Genomic DNA, 24,150 nt, shown 5'->3' on the forward strand with positions numbered 1-24,150 from the left:
ATCCCACATCTGACACCCAGTACAGAACACTGGCCTCGCAGACGTACTTCCTATTCCTCACAAGCAGCTTACCTCACCTCGACCCGTTATCGTGGAAGTCCTGTTGAACCAAAGCTCTCCTACTCTGACTCCCTGTATTCTGTCGCCCGCTCCTCTGATACCTGCTCTATAAAGCTGCCTTCTTTTAAATCCTTCCCGCCGGTCTAACTCGTTGACGTACATGTGCTTGCGCAGTTGTGCCTTGTGCCTTGATGATGGTACATGCATTCTATACGAGACCTTGTTGGTAGTGAGTGACTGGCTTAATCACTTCTCCTGTGATCACAAGACCCCGTTGGACATTGCTAATGTGGAATGCTGCAAATCCGATTCACTGATGTATTGGCGGACAGCAGACAGTGGAGGATCTCCGTGGCTTCAGTTGTAGCAATTACTGGGCCTTGAGCTGCAGTTTACAGCCACCCAAAGGAGAGATATCAGAGTTGATGCACTCCACCAGGGGCAATGTGATGCAGCGTCCAAGCTGGAGTCCATGCTGGCCCCTTGTGTTTGCTCAGCAGAAGACAAGCCGTATTGTGTTTGACTACAAATTTCTGCAACATTCATGGAGTCAGGGTCTTGGACTATAGTTTTTTTTGTGTGACTCTATTTTACTGGTATCTTATATGTGCCTGCTTATATGTGCTATACGTGCGTTGTGCTGTGGGTGCTGTGTTTTGCGCCTTGGGCCCAGAGTAACGCTGTTTCATTTGGCCGTACTCATGGGTACTCATGTATGGTTGAATGACAATTAAACTTGAACTTTGAACTACGGCCACCTTCACTACAAATGGTCCCACATAGCGTGGAGCCAACCTTCTGCTCTCGACTTTCAAAAGAGGATTCCTAGATACCAGCTAGACTTTCTCCCCGGCTTAAGAGGCCTCAGGTGTCAGTGGAGCCAATCAGCCTGCTGGCATGTTGTTTTTGAGTGCGCAGCAGATAAACCTTGGTCCATCTTCATGTGCAATTGTAGCATTGGACTGACTGTTCAGCAGCAGGAACTGCCCACATTGATTTCCTGGTCGGAGAAGAGCAGTAGCTGGAATCCCTTCTGGCATTTAAAGGGGGACATGCCAGCGAAGGACAACTGGTTATTGTGGACGGTTGGGAGTTCCAGGACATGGGGTTGGAAGATGCTAGATAGCGCAGAGTTGTCTCCAGCCTCTGATTCACTCTCTTAGTCTGGCCGTTAGATTGCAGTAGGAAACAAGATGAGAGGCTGGCCTTGGCTCCCAAAAGAGCACAGAAGGCCTTCCAAAAGCGGGAAGGGAACTGTGGTCCATGATCAGACATTATGTCTTGAGGGAAGCCGTGCAGCCTGAACACATGCTGAACCATGAGGGTGACAGTCGCACGAGCCGACAGGAACTTAGGGAGGGCAATGAAGCGGGCAGCCCTGGTGAATCGATCCACAGCGACCAGAATGGTAGTGTTTCCATTAGGCAGTGGAGACCAGTGATGAAATCAACCAAGAGGTAGGACCAGGGGCATCCTTGGACTTAGTGTACCACGAAAATTGTCTCTTGATAATTTCCAGGATCTATTGAATTCTTGGATGGCCAACCAGTCGGGGGGATGACTCCATTCCAACACTGGGGCTCACTGTGGCAGGGACAAACAGCTGATTGGGACGTCCCCCACCTCGGCCTGGACCTGACTGCTGGGCGGCCCTTTATCCCTCTCTTCCTCAAATTACCAGAGCAGCAATACACGAGCGAGGAAGAATGAGCTCTGGATTGGCAGTGTCCTCAGATCCGTCGAACTGCTGGGAGAGAGCATCGGCCCTGATATTCTTGCTGTCAGGATGATTGGTGAGGATGGAATTAAACCGGATGAAAAAGAGAGCCCAACAGGTTTGAGGTAGTTGAGTTTCTGAGCGTTCGAATGTAGGAGAGGTTCTTGTGATCTGTCCATACCAGAAAGGGGTGCTCTGACCCCTCCAGCCAGTGTCACCACGCTTCCAGGGCCTCCACGACAGCCAGAAGTTCTCAGTTCCCCACGTCATGGTTACACTCTGCTGGAGTCAGGAAACAGAAAAGAAAGGCACAGGGGTGAAGCTGGCTATTCACAGAAGCACGCTGGCAGGGCACAGCTTCAATGCCAACATCTAATGCATCCACCTCAATGATGAATGGCCGGGATGGGTCTGGCTATTGCAACAATGGGCAGTGCTGAAGTGTCACTTTAGTTCGAGAATGCTTGGTCCACTTTGTTCAATGGAATCCTGCAGAAGTCTTTTTGGCAAGTGCATTTATGGGGGCCACGATGGAACTGGTTTCTGATGAAGCGGTGATAAAAGTTTGCAAACCTCAAGAAGCACCACAACTCTATGGCCGTAGATGGTTTGGAGCCACTCTGTGACTGCCAGAACTTTACACGGTCCAGTTGAACAATGGAAGGACTGAGGATGTAGCACAAAAACAACAGCTGCTCTATATGGAACTCCCACTGCTCTGGCTCGGTGTGAAGATTATTCTCGAGGAGCCATCTGAAAATGCTCCGGACTTGCTGGGTATGTTCCTGGCGAGAGTGGGAATAGATTAGAATGTCATCCAAATATACAAAAATGAACTGATTCAACATGCGCCTGTGTAAATCATTAACTAGTGCCTGAAAAACACAGGGGCCTTGGCCAGACCAAAGGGCATCACAAGGTATTAATAGTGGCCAGTGGAGGTGTTGAATGCTGTCGTCCACTCGCCCCCTTCTCCAATACGAACAAGATTATCAGCATTGCGTGATTGATTTTGGAAAATATGATTGTTCTCTGGAGGTGTTGGAATGCAGAGGAAAGCAGGGGAAGAGGGGAGCAGTTCTTTGCCGTGTTATTGTTTACTGCCGATAATCAATGTAGGAACTAAGCTTGCCATCCTTTTGCTCACAAAAAAGAAGCCTGCTCTTGCTGGTTAGGTTGATGGACGGATAAACCCCAGTTCTTCCTGGATATACCCTTCCATGGCCATCATTTTTGGATAAGAGAGAGAGAAGAGCCAACTCCGGGGAGGACTAGTACCAGGTAAGAGGTGAAAGGTGCAGTGATACGGCTGCTGTGGAGGCAAGAAGGCGGCCGTCCTTTTACTGAAGACCACAAGAGGATCAGCATATTCAGCTGGAATGCCAGCTGACACAGGAGGGTTTTCGCAGACTGAAGCTTGAGCTGGACCGAGAAAGGTAAATATGCACACTGGTCCCCTCTCCAGGAGTGACCAATCAATCTGTGGGTTATGTCGGGCAGTGGCACTTCAGGCAAATCAACCAGGTAGAAGGAGAGTTGTTCCCTATGGTTGCCTTCGAGCACAAGTTGAAGGTGTTCACTGAAAAGGTGGATCTATCCAGTACCCAGGTGTCAACATTCCAGGGCCTTCACGTCAATATTTTCTCTCAGTTTCTGAGTTGGATGAAAGAGAGAAAAACACCAACTCCATTTTTGAGCCATAGTATATCGCTGAGATTCCCAGCTGCCCCAGAGTCAATAAATGCCTGAAGGTTCATGGGTCTGAGATACCCCCACCCCAACCTCATGACAGGAAAGTTCAGAGTATCGCACAGGTAGGGGAAGCTGACAGAACGCCCTTCCTGCTGGCAGTTTTCCTTTTTTCCTGAGTGCCTGGGACATGAAGCTCGGAAGTGTCTTGGATCGGAGGCAGGAACCGATTCTCCTGCATCGATCTCATTGCTCCTGAGACAGGTATATGTGGGCTACTCTGTGGTCTGGGTGATGACAAACCGTGCTCCAATGAGTAGGAAGCATGAGACATTCTTTTCCTATCCCACTCAGTTGCTCGGTTTTCAACTCAAAAGGTCAGATTAATCAGGTCATCCAGGCTGTCGTCATCACACACAGTGCTCTTGTGCTAGACCCCTAAGCTCAGACCCCAGTGGAAGGCAGTGATGAGGGATCTCTCATTCGACCCCATCTCCACCGCAAGCACGCAGATCTTTACTGCATAGTCCCTCTCTGTCCCTCTACCTTGGCACAGATCCAGGGGTCAGTGTGCAGCCCCTGACCCCATACTGGAAAGTCAAAAACTCTCTTGAACTCAACAACAAATCACCTGAAATGACTGGGCTGCAGGGAACCTTGCTCCCAAAGAGCACTGAAAAGGCTAAATGCGGGTCTGTAAGAGGTTCACCTTGTATGCTGTTTACACGCATCGTCACCAAGCCAACCAGGCTGGGCTTGAAGAGTCAGCTCACACCGGTAGCTGTAAGGATCACTGGAATATCTGCCTGCTGGAGGAACAGTCGGTTCTGGTCCAAATGTGGGAGTAGGGGTATTGGTTGTCGAGGTTGAAGAGGAGGATCTAGGAGATGCTGGGAGTGGGACTGACTGCTGGATTGCGGCTGAGAGAGCAGAAATCACTGCCTCCTGATTCTGGTTGTCTGCCGTGAGCTGCTGGACTGTTGTTGCAGGAGCTGACACCTGTCCTTCCAGCTGAACCTGGCTTGTTGTACTCCTTCGGTCACTTTCCCAATACAGATTCAACCACCTGTAACTTACCTACTCTCTGCTCAGTGAACGTCAGGGCTAAGGTCAGCTGCTGTCTCTGCTGGGTCCATTTCTGTTTGTAAAGACTCGCTGACAGGATATGTGGTTTATAACCCGGTGTGGGTGGGGGGGGGAGAGAGAGAGGGGGGAGGGAGGGAGAGAGAGAGAGAGAGACTCTGAAGCAGATCTGCATTTCACTGACTTTAATGAGAACTGTACAGAATTAAAGGAAAAAGCTAGACCAACAGGGTCATTAACTAAAACTCTCAAACTGAAAGTTAATGCCACAACCAATGAATGGTTGTGATAACAGCACCTCAAACCAGACAAAACACTCAAAATACTCTGCAGATGCTGGGATCAAAGCAACACTCACAACATGCTGGAGGAACTCAGCAGGTCAGGCAGCATCCGTGGAAACAATGAGTCGACGTTTCGGGCCGGAACCCTTCGTCAGGACTGTAGAGGGAAGGGGCAGAGACCCTATAAAGAAGGTGGGGGGAGGGTGGGAAGGAGAAGGCTGGTAGGTTCCAGGTGAAAAACCAGTAAGGGGAAAGATAAAGGGGTGGGGGAGGGGATAGGCAGGAAAGGTGAAGAAGGAATAGGGGAAAACACAATGGGTAGTAGAAGGAGGTGGAACCATGAGGGAGGTGATAGGCAGCTGGGAGAGGGGGCAGAGTGACATAGGGATAGAGGACGGGAGGGGGGAGGGAATTACTGGAAGTTGGAGAATTCTATGTTCATACCAAGGGGCTGGAGACTACCTAGGTGGTATATGAGGTGTCGCTCCTCCAACCTGGGTTTAGCCTCATCATGGCAGTAGAGGAGGCCATGTATGGACATATCTGAATGGGAGTGGGAAGCAGAGTTGAAGTGGGTGGCTACTGGTAGCAGATTGAAGCTCAGGTTGCACTCAGTCATCTACTCTGCAGAAACGATGTCGTTCACGTGCCCGACACCAGACTTCCTAAACCAAACGCTGTTACCGTCTCTGTCATGGAAAGGGGTTATCAGGTGGAGTGAGGAAGAGATTCAAGAATGAGCTCAAAACCTCTTTAAACATGTGCAGCTTTCCCAGACACTTCTCTCTGCATCACACCCCTGCTGTGCCTGCCTCAGCATTTGCATGAGACACAATGGGAAGGAAATGATCCATTATTAACAGAGAACTGCAGTTGTACAAAGTGGATTACATCAGTCTACAAGCATGCCTAGTTTATCCTGTTTGAATCCAATCAGCACATTATCATTGTGACAAACATATTTACTCAGAGCTTTAATTAGTGGGTTTGAGGAATAAAAACATGTATTCCATGCCTATTGAATGTCAAATTCAAAATACAAAGCCCCAGCAACATTCATGAGGAGTACAGATCATTTCCATTGGAGGGGAGAGGGGTTTGCACAGTGTTAATGAAGCTTACAGCTAGTTTCGTGTAACAGGAAGGTTATGTGCTGAGCTCCCAGAATTCTTCCTCTAATTAGTAGTTGCTGAGTGTCATCCCAAAATCAGTGAAAATGCTTGTATGTTATGTCAAATTTGCATTGAGACAGATTAATCATGCTGTACAGAAAAAGACCACGCAACCCATTACAGTTACAAACACAAGCGATTCTGCAGGTGCTGGAAACCCAGAACAACACACACAAAATGTAGGAATTCAGCAGGTCAAGTAGAATCTATGGAAGGGAATAAACAGTTGACCTTTCAGGCTGAAACTTTTCACCAAGTCCCGAAGAAAGAACTTAAACTGAAATGTCAACTGTTTACTCCCCTCCATAGGTGCTGGCTGACTTGATGCCTTCCTTCAGCATTTCATGAGTGTAATCCATTACAGTTGTGCTGATTCTCTGAGTAGCTCTTCTCTGATCTCCTGCACACTCCCGTTTAAAAGGTTTATCTCTTTCAAAAGGGGAAAAAGAGCTCCCAATTTCAGAGGCTCTTTCAAAAACTCAAGGCATTCCAAAACATTGTACAGCCAAAGAACATTTCAATGTTATAAAGTAGACAATGAAGCCAGTTCAGACACAGAAGTAAAGAACACCAAGGGACCAAGCAGGATCCGAGAAGGACCATTGCACCCCTTTACAAATATTATTAAGGAATCTTTTATATTTGCCTCTGAAAAGTAACTTTCTCATTTAATAGCTCAGGGAATGACATTACCTACAAGAGGAGCTCAGCTCCTTGGTGATACTTTGAGCTGCTACCTTAGAAGTACATCATTCTCTTGAACCTAAAAGCCTCAAAGAAAGGAGGATATCCCACTGTAGCCTAGAAGTTCATTTTCTACGTTCTAATGGCATTAAAAGGGTGTTGATGCCACTCTAATATGGTTTTCAAAATTCCAAGTTTTTCTATATGACATTCCTTAAACAGCATTGTTGGCTTTCCTTCTTTAAGCCCGTGTAGTATCGGTTTTGGTATACACTATTGATCGAGGGTAGTAGAGACATTTAAATACAACCAGGCCCATCAGCTCAGCTGGTCCATGCTGACCAAGATGTTGAATCAGGCTGGTCCCACTTGCACAAGTTTGCCCCATGTCTTTCTCAAACTTTCCTGCCCGTGTACCTGTTATCCTCAGCAAGGATGTAATGCTGAAACTTTATAAAGCGTTGATGAGGCCTCACTTGGAGTAGTGTGAGCAGGTTTGGGCCCTTTATCTTAGAAAGGATGTGCTGAAACTGGAGAGGGTTCTAAGGAGATTCAAAAAATGATTCCCGAATTGAATGGCTTGTCATTTGAGTAGTGTTTGATGGCTCTGGGTGTGTATTCACTAAAATTGAGAACAATGAGGGGTGACCTCATTGGAATCTATCGAATGGTGAAAGGCCTTGATAGAGTAAATATGTTTCCTATGGTGGGAGAGTCTAAGACCAGAGGACACAGTCTCAGAATAGAGAGATGTCATTTTAGAATGAAGAAGAGGAGGAATTTCTTTAGCCAGAGAGTGGTGAATCTGTGGAATTGTTTGCACCTTCGAGACTTCAGTTCACAGCACAAAAATGCCAGGTCATACAGGCGGTTCAAAAGCTCAACTCCAAAAGGGATATGACAGACTATTGTTTGCAGTAATCTTTTTCCAGAAAAAAAGTGTAATTAATAAAATAGTTAGTAGTTTTGTTTGCTACCAGCAAGGCATCACTATATTTCGCCACTGCCATCTTACACCGGAAGTGAATCCATGATTGTAATTAGATATCTCTGGTAGGAGATTGCCAGGGAGTGCTACAATATGTGGTGCATACTGGGAAAAGCCATAAAAGCTAGCAAATCCTTGTACATTTAAATTAAGTATTCTCTACTTGAACAAGCAGCTTGAGTGACCTTCCTGATGTAGGAGTTAATAGCAAACTAACAATCATGACTGCAGCCTGGGAAGTGATGGTGACCATTGCCTCCATAAGCAAAGCAATTAGGCATATGTGGGAGCCTATTTTTGGGAGAAGCAAGAGAGGACAGGTGTCAGCGAAGTCTGTGTTGGTGAAGCCAAGTCAGTGCTCTCTAGCTGTGATCATAAGTAACTGCAGGTATATAAGATCTGTAGTGATAATCCCTTCCGTGTGCTCTCTCACATGGTCTCTGGATGCCAGCAATGCCCCTGGTGCCAGTCAAATACCATGGCATCCTGTGAGCAAGTGTTAGGTGTACACAAATCCCTTTTGGAAGTCAATACAAAGTTCTAAACACTCAGAGTAAGTACTGAGGCTGCAGTGTTGTAGAGCAACCTAGCAACAAATACAGGTTGCTGGCTGACAGTGAAGAGCACAATTCAAAGAAAACAAAGTTAGCAAAAGTTGGTTCTTCTGTGAATAAGAACGGTATGTCATTTTTCAGATCAGTGAGATTGAATATACTTCTGGAGACAAATTTTGTACCAATTAATCTTCTTACTGCACTAATTGTGCCTGTTGATGTTTGTAAAATCATACTTTCTTTAAAATGAATTAAAAATAACCCTCTTCCATCAGCAGCAAGTCCTCGCTTATAGCGAAGGTTCCTTAACTATCCGAAACCCCACCGAGACAATCATTTTAACTAAGCATACCATATTAACCAGCTAACAACAGGAATTCTGCAAATGCTGGAAATTCAACCTCTTCCTAGAGATGCTGCCTGGCCTGCTGCATTCACCAGCAACTTTGATATTAACCGGCTAATTTCTTTAAATTGCCCTCATGAAAATATATGTGATATTCTGATATTATGTAAATCACTACCTCCTCCCAACCCTTCTCCAGCCTCCATTAAGACTATGCTTCAGCTGCCCAATCCCTGGATTTAATGAAATGAAAAGAATTAGGGTTAAGCTAGTGTAATTTTTCAGTGTTCATGATTGAAATATTTTGATTTACCAGACCACAACCTGTTCAGAGATTGTGTTGCTGCAGGGTAGTTAATGAGCAAAAGAGTTTCAAATAAAAAGAACCAGGGAAGAAAGAGAAAGAGAAGGGAACAGATATGTTTAAAGGAAAGAGAAGAAACAACAAAGAGACAATCTCTCACAAGTACAGAGGATCAGACATCAGGTCTTGGATCTTTTGACTCAAATCTGGAAATTGACTTAATTCAACACTCACTCACTCAGAAGAGCATCGGGCTAGAGTAATTCCTCAGCAGTAGGATTGCTGACAACCACTTTCAGTCTGGCTCCATAAATCTTCATCGAGTAATATTCATTCAAAGATTGGAACAGGGTTGAGTATGACTCCTCAAGACTCTTCAGTCAATGCTTTAGCTTCTCAATTTACTTATCTTGCCAAATGTCATCCAGTTGAACAAATCTGAATGTGTAAACTGAGCAGTGAAAGTAATCAATCTATTTAATAATTTCCCAGTCACCAAAGGAAATCAGGGATGTTCAAAAGGCAAGAATTGTAAGATAGGAGGTTGTATGAATAGGAGGAGCATTAATTGATAGCCCACAAGTGGATTGGAATAATGTAAGTTGTAAATCAAATTAAAATGATAAAGGCAAAGCAATATATACTGTATTGGACTTTCAAGAATATTAATATTTTTGTGAATAAAGTCTCATAATTTGCAATTCTTCTTTAATCACACAATTATTTTTATATTAATTGCTCAGCCTGATATTTCATATACAGTATCGTCTATGAAATAATGTTCTTCCCTTTCTAACATAATGTTTTAAATTTGTTGCAGAGAAACTGGACGAGATCCTTGCAGCAGCTGATCGCTCAGTTAGGACAGAGAACGTAGCGGCAGACTCTCGAGCTGCAACGGTCAAACAGCGACCCACAAGCAGGCGCATCACATCAGCAGAAATCAGTGTGAGAAACCCATTCACATTTCATACTCTGTTCAGTTCTGACCACAGAGGCACATTGCTTGAATTTCTGAATTCCCAAGAAGGGAGCTGGTCATTTAAATTCAGTTATTCAATAATTGGTTATTAAATGAAAGAAAATTTTAAAATTTGCTTGAATATTGTAAAAACAGATCTACATTGCTAATGCCTTTCAATGAAAATAAGGACATTTCTCAAAAACATACCAAGTACTGGAGGATCTCGGCATGTCAGGCGGTATCTATAGAGAGAAATGAACAATTGATGTTTCGGGTCAAGACCCTTCTTCAGGACTGGAAAGAAAGAGGGAAGAAGCCAGAATAGTAAGGTGCTGAGGGGATAGGGAGGAATAGGAGGTGGCAGATGATAGTAGGTCCAGGTGAGAGACGAAAGGTAGGTTTGGGGAGGAGGGATAGCAATAAGTATGATGTGAGTAGCTGGAGGGTGATAATTTGAAGATGCAACGTGCTGAAGACAATGGAATCTGATAGAAGATAGCGATGTGAGGTGAGGGCCTCTATCAGTCAGAGTTGACCATAGATGTTGTGTCCTAGCTGTCTAGATACGCAAGCCTGGGCAGTACGATGTGGACAGCAGCTGTTGCCCATGTAGCAAGCTCCCTCTCTCCATGCATCTGATGAACCCAAAGATACAGCAGAGACCAAATGTTTGGTACCAGCAGCATTGCAGGAGTTGCCAGTCAGTATTGAACTCAATGTAGGACTCCAGCTCCAGATTTTTCCTTCTGGGCTTACTTGCAAAGCCTTCCCCATGAGTGGGGATAGCTGCACGGCAACAGAGGTTTAAGATCAGAATTTTCCTTCTCCTAGATGAGCTGCCAACCGTGACTGACGAGCTCCATCTGCCCGAAGTGGCTGGTTTTAAGGCGCCAGTCACCCTACTTTGTCCCTTCTCTTGTCAGTCGAAACGGTTCCACTGGGCTTAGTAGCTAAGCCACACGTGAAGGCCAGGAGCTGGTGGTAGAAGACCATGGAATAAAGGGAAAAGTTTGGGGAACCAGAGGGAAGAAGGTGTGGGTGATGGTTTGAGCATGAGTGTGGAGAAGGACAAAGAAGTAGTGAAAGTGCTAGAAGGATAAAGGAAAATAGTGGGGGTGGGGCAGAAACAGAGGGGAGTGGTTAGAGAGATCAATGTTTATGTCATCTGTTTGGAGACTACCAAACTACCAGGCAGAATATACGGTATTGTTTCTCCAATCTACTTCTAGCCTCAACTTGGCAGTAGATAGATATCAGAATCAGAATCAGGTTTATTGTCACCAGCATGTGTTGTGAAACTTGTTAACTTAGCAGCAGCAGTTCAATGCAATACATGATAATATAGGAAGAAAATAAATAAGAATAGTATATATATGTATATTGAATAGATTAAAATAGTGCAAAAACAGAAATAATAATTTTTTTTAGCAAGTGAGGTAGTATTCATGGGTTCCATGTCCATTTAGGAATTGAATAGCAGAGGGGTAGAAGTTGTTCCTGAATCGCAGAGGGTGTGCCTTCAAGTTTCTGTACCTCCTTCCTGACAGTAACAATGAAAACAGGGCAGGCCGTGGGTGATGGGAGTCCTTAATAATAGACGTCACCTTTCTGAGGCACTGCTCCTTGGCTGTTACAGAAGCTAGTACCCAAGATGGAGCTGACTAATTTTACACCTTTCTGTAGCTCCCTCCCCACCCCGTTACCAGACAGTGATGCAGCCTGTCAGAATGCTGTCCATGGTACCTCTATAGATGTTTTCGAGTGTTTTAGTTGACAAACCAAATCTCTTCAAACTCCTAATGAATTATAGCCGCTGTTTTGCCTTCTTTATAGCCACATAGTCATTGGTATAGAGAGAATAGAGCACTGGCTAAGCACTACACCAGTGCTGACCATCACCAATCCTCACGGATTCTGGTCTTCCAGTTAAGAAGTCGAGAATCCAATTGCAAAAGTTCTGTAACTTATCAATCAGGACTATGGGGATGATGGTGTTGAACACTGAGCTATAGTCAACAAAATAGTTGGCAAGAAATAAGCAGTAAGACAGTTCAGGACTGTTTTGCTTTCTGCAGTTTTAAGCATTCAGGCTTGGAGACGCCAGAAACAACTGGGAGTAAAAATGAAATGATTTCATTATTTCATCAAGTTAAGAATGATGAGAAATTTGAAAGTAGCAGCAACCATCTTGAATGTTACAATGAAGATGAAGATTTGGGGGATGCAATCATTGATCACATTGTATGAAGGCAATCCATTATCTGCACTAGGTGTCTGCGCTGATTTTGTTCATTTTCAGTCAAACAAAAGAACACGGCAGTGTATATTGGATTAAATTCTCCATCAATAACCATTTGGAACTAGTACATTATTTTATAGTATTGGTAGCACTCAAATTTGTTCTTTATTTCATTTAAATATGTATTTTGTTATGCAGTTAAATGGAAGTTTGTCTTATCTATACCTTTTTATCTACTGTGTTTCTATGAAACTTGGTTTAATTGAGCCAAATTGGATTAGTTCCAATGTGTCCCAGTTAACCAGAATCCACTTTATTTATTCCTCATGTTAATCATTGCTTATTTACTTTTTTGCCTTGAAACGTTGTTTCCCAGTCTTTGATAAACAAGTCACACCAAATATATTCATAGTTTGTTGCCTTTTGATCCAAATTCCTGATTTTATATTGAACAAATTGTGGGCCTCACAGTGGCTCAGCCCAAAGAGCTGCTGTCTGGTAGCTCTAGGGATCAGGGTTCATTTGGATCACCAGTGTGTTTGTATAGATGCATGGTTTCTGTCAAATAAGTGACAGGATTTTCAATGAGAAAAGCCTAATTAATCCCTGCCTTTCCAAATTGACATGAACCCTGCCACTTAAGCTACGTCCACACTACGCCGGATAATTTTGAAAACGAAGCCTTTTCTCTTCGTTTTGACCCTCCGTCCACACTAAAGCGGCGTTTTCATCCCCCGAAAACGGAGATTTTCAGAAATAGTCTCCAGAGTGAATAAATCTCAAAACGCCTAATATCCGTTGTGTGTATGGGGTAAACAGAGAGATTTAAAAACGCTGTCATGACAACACCACAGCAACAATGCTTTTTCTGCTTCTGCTTGGTACTGCGCAAGCAGTGCCGTACGGCTGTTATAACGCGCAGTCAGTGTGAACGGCGTGAGAGTTAAATTGTAAAGTGAGCTTTTTTGACTATTTAAAAACGCTGTCATGACGTGCCGTAACAGATTGCCGCAGCGCGGCATTTCGTTGTTTTCTTGAACGCAACCTCCCACATAACCTAACAATTTCAGAACAGATGGCAACGAGACTGAAGCCAGAAGAGTAAAAAATGTACTCACCAAATACTTTGACGCATAGCTTACTGAATAAATAAGTATACTCACTTCGCCCTGTTTACTGTCCTTGCTTGTATGAAGGCGGTTTACCTATTTATGCAAGTACTTCTCTGACAACAGATGTGTAACAGCCGAATGTAACATTGTATGGAAATACAAGATAACACTGATGCAGACATGTTTTATACATTTAACAAGGTGCTTCATTAATGCAACGGAGTTAGTCAGTTTTTCAATGTTCGTCGTCAGCCGGGTCATACTGTCCGTGAACTCCTTGTCGGTTGCCTCTATACGCTCCAGTATTTGGGTTTTTTAGTTTTAAGTCCTCCTGTGCGAGAGCCAAGAGCAATTCCTTTTAAGTTTTTCTACTCTGTAACTGGACAAACGCGCACTAAGTATATCGTTTCCTCTTCACTTGTTTGCTGTGTGTCCTGTGCATGTCAGTAGGAGGAGATTTGCTCAAATATTCGTCTAATGTGGATGGAGATATTTTGAAAAACGCTTAGTGTGGACGTCTGTCATTTTCACTCAAAACCAGCGTTTTCAGAGTTATCCAGCGTAGTGTGGATGTAGCCTTAGATTTTCCTTCCCATTGTTTAGCTAGTACAAACATGACTAAATAGCTTGTATTAGCTGCAGTCCTTCAACAAATGACACGAAAGAGTCTTTTCTGTTGATCAGTGTCAGAAAATAAAAAATGAAACCACTGTAATTCAACGTTGCAGAACAATGAAACACGAAACATCCAAAGTGGGGTAAGTGGTTTTTATAGGCACTGTAAATCACACACAGCACATAAAGCAAAATATTACCATCAATAATATATTAAAATATCAATCAAAAATGCATGCATTGGGCAGCACAGGTAAACTGTGAACAATAAACGGCTCATTGTCCTAGTAATGAGACCTCGGTGGTGGTGTGGTCAGACTAAATTTTTGTTCAAGTGGAAGAAATCCAGTCAGCATTATTGGCTGAGATGAGCTCATTCACTCTGGCTAAAATAATTCTTGAAGTGAACAAGACTAGCGATTATTGACCATTGCTTGCTGCCCAATGTTGGAAAGAACTGATACAGTTCACTGGCTTATTGTGCTGAAGTCAGGTGGAGGCTGGATCAGAGAGATGCAGCAGATTTGCTACCTCAAAACAAATGAGTGACACAGTTGAATTATAATGGCATGCTGACAGCTTCATGCTTTTCTTACTGATTCCAAGATTTTGTTTCCACATTCTTTGAACTGAAATCAAATTCTTACAATAGTCATGGCGGTTGTTATATGGATCAATCATGTTGGTCTCTCTGTAACCAGTGCATTAACAACAAATCTGACTTTAGGTGCCTTGTCAGCGGTCCTTCTAGAAAATGCTGTGTTTTTCATACGCATCAGGGTATTCACACATACAAAATGCTGAAGGAACTCAGCAGGTTAGGGAGCATCTGTGGAAAGGAATAAAGAGTCGACATTTTGGGCTAAACCCTTCGTCAGGTCTAGAAAGGAAGGGGGCAAGAAGTCTCTTTTTCTGCTGTGGTGTCAATTTCATTTTATCCTTGTGAAGCTCCATCAGACTTTCTGCCATGATTAAGGGTATTCAAGTTGTAATTCAGGCTATTGTTGAGTTTCAGATGAAACTAATTTTAATGTTCACTATCCTTCTGTAAGTATTTATCTGTTTGCTTCCAGTCATTATTTGAGCGTCAAGGAATGCCCTCAAAGTCAACTGCATCATCTGTAACAGACAAGCCACACCTCCCAATGCCTAGAGGAATGTCAAGGACAAAGTCCATAGGTAAAAACTATTCCTGCATACAATCTGTGGATTCACTTGACCTTTTATCTCCAGTGGTTAACTTCTCCAAAATGTGTTGGAATAATCAGTGCAAGATATAAAGATCCCACGAGTCAGTCCCTAGAGTGCAATGGTTTGGACCTTCCCCACCAGGGAGGGGGTGGTTGGAGGAGCAGGCATACCGCAATCCTCTGTAAGCAAGTTTGCACGTCCCTTCCACGTTTTCTCCGGGTGCTCCAGCTAATCCCACATTCCAAGGACCTACTGGTTAGTAGGTCAATTAGTCATTGTAAATTGTCCTGTGATTAAGTGAGGGTAAAATGGGTGATTTGCTGGGCTGGAAGGCCCTGTTCCACAGTGTATATCTCTAAGTAACTAAACAAATAAAAAAAATAGATGGCCAAGGTAATAGGGGGTGACAAAATGAGAGGAAAGTATGGATGTTCTGAGGCAAAAAAAGACAATTACCGATTCATGGCCATTCATCTCCCTAATAATGTGCACTTTACTCAGTTATGAGTTTTCTACACTCATATGGCTTGATCTGCCTAGACTTATATATGATTCACCAAAGCCTGACTGAACAAAAAGCAAACAGAAAAAGAACGCAAATATTGGAAGTGTTTTTAAAGCCATCCTATTATTAAAACTAATTTTCCCTGTCCTTGTACTGTTTATTCTAAACCATATTCATGTTTGTTAATCCTGACATTGACATTAGAGATTTATTTATTTTCACTCGGTTTTCTCCACTGTCCTTACCTGCAAGGCATTTTCCCAGCAATTCTCTAACACCTCAAATATCTGCCTAAACTCAATATGAGCTTGGACAACCAAAGACAACTACCTCCTGAACCCCATCTTGTTCCCACTCAGAATTTTGATGGAGAAATAACTGGCACAGAATATAGAACTGTACAGAACAGAAAACGTGCTGACCGTGGTGCCACATTAATCTAATCCCATGCAGTCTTTATCCTTCTGTTCCTTGTCTGTTCATATATCTGTCTAAATGCCTCTTAAATACTGTTATTACATCTGCTTCCACCACCTCCCCTGATGTTTTCTAACCCAGAAGAATCTCTTCAACACCCTCTCCAAAGCCACTACATCCTTCCTGTGATGTGGCGACTGAAAGTGTAGACACTACTCCAAATGTGGTCTGACCAGAGTTTTATTCAGCTGTAACATTACCGGCCAGTGCTGTGAACATTATATTCGATGCTGTGAACAATAAAGGCAAGGATGCCAAACAGCTTCTTTATCATTCTATCGACTTGTGTGGCCACTCTCAGGGAGAGTGCATCCCAAAAGTCTTCTCAACATTTACTCTTGCATTTGAATTTCCGAAGTGCCAAATCTCACACCTTTCCGAAACTGCATCTGCCATTTCTCCAACTGATCTATATCCTGCCATATCCTTTAACTACCTTCCTTACTATCCATAACTCCACCAGTTTTTGAATATTTTGCAAACTTGCTGTTTAGCCAAATCATTGATCACTGTGGATCCCATATGCCTTAATCTTCGGGATCAGTCTACCATGAGGCACCATGTTGAAAGCTTCACTAAATTCCACGTAGACAATTTCTACTTCCAACCCTTATCAATCATCTTTGTTACTTCGTCAAAAAGCCCAATCAGGTTCATATGACCACTCTGCACAAAGCTGTACTAACTATTTGTAATAAGGTGGTACATTTTGGAAGGACAAACTCCAAGGCAGAGTACAAAGTAAATGGCAGGGTACTTGGTAGTGTGGAGGAGCAGAGGGATCTGGGGGTACATGTCCACAGATCCCTGAAAGTTGCCTCACAGGTGGGTAGGGTAGTTAAGAAAGCTTATGGGGTATTAGCTTTCATAAGTCGAGGGATAGAGTTTAAGAGTCGCGATGTAATGATACAGCTCTAGAAAACTCTGGTTAGGCCACACTTGGAGTACTGTGTCCAGTTCTGGTCACCTCACTATAGGAAGGATGTGGAAGCATTGGAAAGGGTACAGAGGATATTTACCAGGATGCTGCCTGGTTTAGAAAGTATGCATTATGATCAGAGATTAAGGGAGCTAGGGCTTTACTCCTTGGAGAGAAGGAGGATGAGAGGAGATATGATAGAGGTGTACAAGATAATAAGAGGAATAGATAGACTGGATATCCATCGCCTCTTCCCCAGGGCACCACTGCTCAATACAAGAGGACATGGCTTTAAGGTAAGGGGTGGGGAGTTCAAGCGGGATATTAGAGGAAGGTTTTTAACTCAGAGAGTGGTTGGTACATAGAATGCACTGCCTGAGTCAGTGGTGGAGGCAGACACACTAGTGAATTTTAAGAGACTACCAGACAGGTATATGGAGGAATTTAAGGTGGGGGGTTATATGGGAGGCAAGGTTTGAGGGTCGGCACAACATTGTGGGCCGAAGGGCCTGTACTGTTGTATGTTCTAAGAAAGTCATGCTTTTCTAGATGTGAGTAAATCCTTTCCCTAAGAAAGGCACACAGATCTGCAGTTTGCTAGATTATCCCTGTTCCCCTTCTTAAACAAAGGAATGATACGATTGGGGAACTGGTACCCTGACTGAATTTTCCTCCCAGAGCTTAACTATCTAATTCTAACTGGAATCATGCAGTGCAAAACCAGTGAGGAACAGAATATGAAATAAAATTACTCACTGTATCTTATGCCTGAATGACTTTCCAATCGACAGAATAATCTGTTATTATAATGATCGTATGTTTGTCGTCCTTCCACTGTGTTCTGCCTGGGATGGTCCTCACTTAATCTAACAGGTTGGTATCTTGATCAATCTGCTAATTGTTAATGGTGTGTTTTTACATTGCATAATTTGCGTTTTTCTACATGGCCTCTGGCTGCACTTGGATAGCCATACAGTATCACTTCAAAGTAAATTTATTCTTAAAGTACATATACGTCACCAGATACAGCCCTGAGATTCATTTCCTTGTGGGAATTTTCTTCCCTTCCCTCGCCACTGTCCTGAACATCAAGCTAGTATTGGCCCTGCAGAGATCATTCACCAGGTCTGCATAATGCACTATGTGAACCTTTTGTTGTCTAACACAGGTGGAATATTACTCTTGAAACTGAGCAAAGGTTAACCCATATTTTCGAGAATAGATTCGAGTACCTACACTCATATGTGTCACTGAACTTTCTAGGTAATTATTTGCCCGTCAGCAATATCGCAGTGAAACCTTATGGAAATTTACAAGGTACTTCTATTTGTATTGCAGGAGCGTCTGAAGATGATAAACTATCGGTTTCAGCAATGGAAGGAAGGTTTTTACGCAGTACATCAATGCAAGATACTCTCCGGGAAGGATTAGGCATACCACCACCTCCGCAGATCGCCCCACCGCCCCCACCCTCCCCTTACCTATTAGACACAGGTCCTCCACCTCCTTTCTCACCACCTCCACCCCCTGGACGAACTTATGATAATGTGCGGTCCAGCTTTAAACCCAACACTGAAGCGAAAATTCATGGAGGCCAGCAGGTGACGACAACGGCAGAGGTCTATGAATCAAATCGGTCTCCTGTGCCTCCAGTGGAGAGGCAGAAGAGGGCCCGGTCAATGATAATTCTGCAGGATTCGTCATATTACCCTGTGGAGCCAACAGACATCCCATGGCCAAGTGCCTCTCCAACCCCTCAAGAGAAAAGCAAGCGAAAGGCAAAGGTGGTTGACAATCCATATGCAAATGTAGGCCAGTTCAACGTGGGACTCCTTGCACCAACAAAGCCACTTCGTAAGAAAAGCCCTCTGGTCAAGCAATTCCAGGTTGAAGATGCAGTAGAGAGAACATCATCTGGTGCTAGTAAAGAGCTATTAGCCAGGAGGATAGCTCAGCAATCCGGGAAAGAGTATGAGCAACAGCAGAAAGAAGGAATCAGCAAAACACAGGAAGAAGGACAAGACCTGGCCAGTCCCTTTGCTGTTGCTATTGCAGGGGCAGTACGGGACCGAGAAAAAAGGTTAGAAGAAAAGAGGAAATCAACAGTCTTCCTTTCTGTGGGTGCCATTGAAAGCGAAACAGCACCCAACATCCCAGCTCTGCAACAGTCCAGGTCAGTCGATGACAGACTGCTGAGTAGCAGCGACAGGTCTCTCCGATCACCAATCCCTTCCCCTGTTCCCTCCTCAAAACCACCAGCAAGCCCGCCTGTGACTTTTATACATCCTCTGACGGGGAAACCGCTGGATCCTAACTCACCACTGGCACTTGCGCTGGCCGCAAGGCAGCGGGCACTAGTTGCTGAAACACAGCATCAGCGACCAACCGCAAGCAATGAAACTGTGAAAGCCCAAGAAAGAAAAACCCCGGTCTACATGGAGGGTCACAGCAAAGAGACAAAAAAAGCAGAAATCGAATCCCTCACATCACCACCTTTCTCACCAGAAGACAAAACAAGCTACAGTCCAACATCTGGAGTACCTGGAAAACATCAGTGGGGGACTTCCACTACACTGAGGAAAGAAACAGAAACAAGGCCAGGGCAAGTGGAGAAAGCTGAGAGAGAAGAGAAGAAAATGGAAGAGAAAAAAAGCATGCTAATCAACATAGTAGATACATCGCAGCAGAAAACTGCAGGCTTACTGATGGTCCATGCAACAAGTAATGGCCAAGAGTCAGAAATTCAAGATACTTCAACAACTGCCTTGAAGCCATCGCCACCACAACCTCAACCATTCCTTGCAGAGCCACAAGCTTCCCAGCCACCTAGTGCTGTTTCTGAGCCTCCAACCAGTGAAGCACCTGGGAAAACACAAACTCAAGGAAGCTCTGATGAAGATGTAGAACCATTTGCTGTTTCTCTCCCTCCAATGCTCTCCTCTAGTGATGAGGAAACGAGGGAAGAACTTGCCAAGATTGGGCTTGTACCACCTCCTGACGAATTCGCAAATGGCATCTTCATCCAACCCAAGGCTGAGAAAACTGCCAGCCCTCCCAGTGGACCTCCAATTTCAGCACCTTCAACTACTGGCGTTTCACCCTCAGGGAAGCCAACAGATGCCCCACCTTCAGAAGCAAGTGTGGACTCGGGTGTAGAAGAAATAGATACAAGAAGCAGTAGTGACCATCACTTGGAAACCACGAGCACGATTTCAACTGTCTCCAGCATGTCAACATTGTCATCAGAGAGCGGGGAGCCCTTGGACACCTACACATCGTTTGCTGATGGACAGACCTTCGTACTCGAGAAGCCTCCAGTGCCTCCAAAGCCAAAGCTAAAGTCCCAACTTAACAAAGGGCCAGTCACATTCAGGGACCCTCTCTTGAAGCAGACCTCAGACAGTGAGCTTGTTGCCCAACACCAGCCGTCTGCGCTACCCCCCGGCGTAGGACGGTCTCGCTACCTCATACAGAGAAAATCCAAGTTGTGGGGGGATCCCATTGAGCCCAGGCCTATTCAGATGGTGGAGGGCAGCAAACCCACTGTAATAAGTGAGCTGAGCTCCAGGCTGCAACAGTTGTCTAAGGACACTCATTCACTCGGGGATGAGCCTACCGCAGCCTCTCTAGAAGCAGGAAAAAGATCACCTGTTGTTACCGCAAGGTAAGGCTTATTCCCAAAATCCAGTCTAGAAACATGATGGACAAAAAACACAATCACTTTTCCAGTTTCAACTTCAGAGTGTATTTTTCAAAGTTCTAATAGTTATAAAAAAAATGTCATTTTCTGATGTGACTCCAATCTTTGATGCATTTAATTCACTGTTTATATTAATAAAAATAGATGATTAATTGATCATTTCCTCTTCAGCTTCCATAGTATCCTTACGGGCAAGTATTGGAGATTTTCTAGCTAATATTTACAAATTAAGTTCATTGATCTGTCCTGAATATGTCAGAGTAAAGAAAAAGTTGGTTGAGATGCCAGATGTGGTTTTTAAAAAAAAACATAAGACAAAAAATAAGGTTCCAGCTCGGCTGGCTTTAAAAGTAGTAAGTTTATCAGATCTGAGTGGGATGCATTAGAGATTGCCGAGCAAAGTAAGGGTAGAAATTGTGGCAGTACTAACCATGATCTTACAATTCTCCAGAGATACAGGAGCGATGCCAGAAGACTACAGAATAGCAAATGATACACTCTTGTTCAAAAATGGATGTAAAGATAAACCAGCAACTACAGACCAGTCAATTTAAGTTTGATGGTAGGGAAGTTTTCACTAGCAGTTATGTAGGTTAAAACTAGTAATCAAACTAATATGGATTAATCAATTAATAAAAACAGATCATGTTTAACAATTTAAATTTTTTGATGAAGTAACAGAGCTGGTTGATGCAGATACTGCAGTTGCTGTGCATATATGTAAACATAGAGTAATGGCTTTATACTGCACAAAAACCGGGCCTTTGGTCTATCCACCATGTTCATGCCAAGCTTTAGACCCATCTAAAATATACCGCTATTCCAAGCAATATCCTGGTGAATCTCCTCTGCACTCTCTCTGTTCGATGGCATAGTACTTATTTACCGATATTTACATTGAGCACTGTGCTCAGTTCTGGTCACCTCATTATAGGAAGGATGTGAAACCTTTGGGGAGGGTGGAGAGGAGAATCCTGGGTTACAGAGCATGTCTTATGAGGAAAGTTTGAGCTAGCTAGGACGTTTCTCTTTGGAGCAGAGGATGACAGGTGATTCGTTGCAGGTGTATAAGATGATAAGAGGCATAGATAGAGTGGACAGTCAGTACATTTTTCCCAGGTCAGAAATGGCTAATACAAGAGGGTATCATTCTGAAATGACTGGAGGAAAGTATAGGGCGAAGGAAGTGTGTGGAATGCACTGCCGAGGTTGGAAGTAGAGGCTGATACATTAAGATATTTAAGAGATAGGCATGTTGATGAAGGAAAAATAGGAAGTTATGTGGGAGGGAAGTATTACATTGACCTTGTAGGTTAAAAGGTTGGAAAACATCATGGACTGAATGGTCTGTTATGTTCTCTGTACAAAGACGAGAAAAGAGCTGGATGACCAGACTTTATAAATTTCAAAGTTAACAGCAACATAAAATCCCAACTTTTATATTCTCTGCTCCAACATATAAAGGCAAGTATGCCTTATGTCTTGTCCACAACCCTATCTACCTGAATTGGCACTTCTGTGTATCTCTGGACTAGAACCCCTATAAACTATCATTTACTGTATATACGAGGAATTCTGCAGGTGCTGGAAATTCAAGCAACACACATCAAAGTTGCTGGTGAACACAGCAGGTCAGGCAGCTAGCTCTTCCTTCAGTTCGTCCTGACGAAGGGTCTCGGCCTGAAACGTCGACTGTACCTCTTCCTAGAGATGCTGCCTAACCTGCTGTGTTCACCAGCAACTTTGACTTACTGTATATGTCCTACCTTGATTTGGCTTCCCAAAATGCATTACCTCACACAATGCAATTAAATTTCATCTGCCAATGCTCCACTCAACTTTCCATCTGAACTATATCATGCTGCAGTCTTAGCAACCAGCCTCACCATCCACAGCACTACCAACTTCCATGTCATCTACAGACTTACTAAATATCTGCTGTATTCACATCCAATTCCCGAGATTCACAAAATGACAATTAGGAAAACATCCATCCACCACTGCTTTCTGTCTCTTACCACCCAGCCAATTTTGAATTCAGTTATCCAGTTCTCCTTGAACCTCACACCTGCTAACCTGGTAGACCAACATACAATGCAGGACCTTGTCACATTGCCTTAATTATTTCCATAAGACTGTGTTTACTGCCCTGCCTTCATCAATCTTCCTATTTACCACAAACAAATATTTCAGCCACAAAAAGTCATGCTGAGATATCCTGATCAGCTTCTGTTTTCCCAAATGTACATGAATCCTGAACCTTAGGATTTTGTCCAATAATTATCCTACCACTGGTGTAAGCCTCACTTGGATTGTCGCTGTTGCCCCTTTTAAATAAAGGAACAACATCGCCTACCCTCAATCTTCTGCCACCTTATTTACAGTTAAATAAGATGCAAAACCCTTCATCAACACCCTAGCTATTTGCTCCCTTGCTTCCTACAGCAACCAGGAATAGATCTCATCGGGCCCTGAGTATATATCTGTTCCATGGTATCCAACTCCTCTTCCTTCTTAATACTGATTTGCTTCAGATTAACCAGAATCTCTCCTTGAATGCACGGTCTTTTATGGCCTTCTCCTTGGTAAATACAAGTGAAAAGTACGGTGGATTCCTGTTAATAGGGACACACCAGGAAGACTACATTTTGACCCAAAGAAGCTGCTGATCCAATTAGCTGAAGTTTCATAAAAATAGTTAAAGGTATAAAAAAAAGACTATTGTTGACCTGAGTAACAAATTAAGTATTTAAGTGGAATAGAAAACAAATCAGAACACTACATATGCTACTACAGTACTATAAAACTGTGTATTAGATCCTATTGTTATTGACGGAGAATTCATCCATTGTACACTGCCGTGTTCTTTTGATTGACTGTAGGTGAACAAAATCAGTGCAGGCACATTGTGTGCAATCTCTCCTAGTTCTCTACTGCACTGTATATTGTTCATGACTCCCTTGGATTTGTTTGCCTTGTCTATCAGTCTATACATCCAGCGTGGAGTATGCCCCTCGAGTTGTGCTGCCCCAGCAACTCCTGACAACCCTGATTCAGCCCTAGCCTAATCATGGAACAATTTATAATGACTAGTTAACCAACCGGGACTGTGGGATGAAAGCAGAGCACCTGGGAATACTCATGCATACATTGAGGAAGGCGTACAGAGACCGGAACTGAACTCTGAACTCCAACGCCCTGAGCTGTAATAGTTTTGTACGAACCATAACACTACCATAGTGCCCAATCTGCCATATGCTTCCTTTTATAATCCAGATCAAACCTTCAGTTATTCTTTTTCATCCTAGGCTTCTTAATGATCCCATCAATGCCTTTCTCCCTTAACGCTGTATGCTGACTAAAAACTCTTAGATTCTTTTAAATAACGCCCATTTGTCAATTGTTTTACTATAAGCATCTACTCCCAATCTGCTTGTCCCAGGTCTTTTCTTACACTATTGAAATCAACCTTCCCTCAATGCAAAACCTGAACTTTTTAAGAGCCAACTTCATCCTTTTCTATTACTGCCTTGAAACTTTCAAAAGT

General features: G+C 43.5%; 1 protein-coding gene across 6 annotated transcripts in view; it reads left to right on the forward strand.

The window, feature by feature from the left end:
- The window catches only part of shank3a (SH3 and multiple ankyrin repeat domains 3a), a 1,110,717-nt gene that overhangs the window by 1,039,051 nt on the left and 47,516 nt on the right, over positions 1 to 24,150 (forward strand). For 4 of the 6 annotated variants that reach the window (XM_063072946.1, XM_063072949.1, XM_063072948.1 and 1 more), the window contains 3 exons: positions 9,702 to 9,829; positions 14,885 to 14,990; positions 18,242 to 20,567. In XM_063072946.1, the coding sequence (XP_062929016.1) occupies positions 9,702 to 9,829; positions 14,885 to 14,990; positions 18,242 to 20,567 (2,560 nt within the window). Of the gene's footprint in view, positions 1 to 9,701; positions 9,830 to 14,884; positions 14,991 to 18,241; positions 20,568 to 21,054; positions 21,166 to 24,150 lie in introns of all 6 variants that reach the window. The other 2 variants (XM_063072951.1, XM_063072950.1) reach the window with 1 other exon arrangement.

Source organism: Mobula hypostoma, chromosome 20, assembly GCF_963921235.1.
Source record: "Mobula hypostoma chromosome 20, sMobHyp1.1, whole genome shotgun sequence".
In the NCBI taxonomy this organism is placed as follows: Eukaryota; Metazoa; Chordata; class Chondrichthyes; order Myliobatiformes; family Myliobatidae; genus Mobula; species Mobula hypostoma.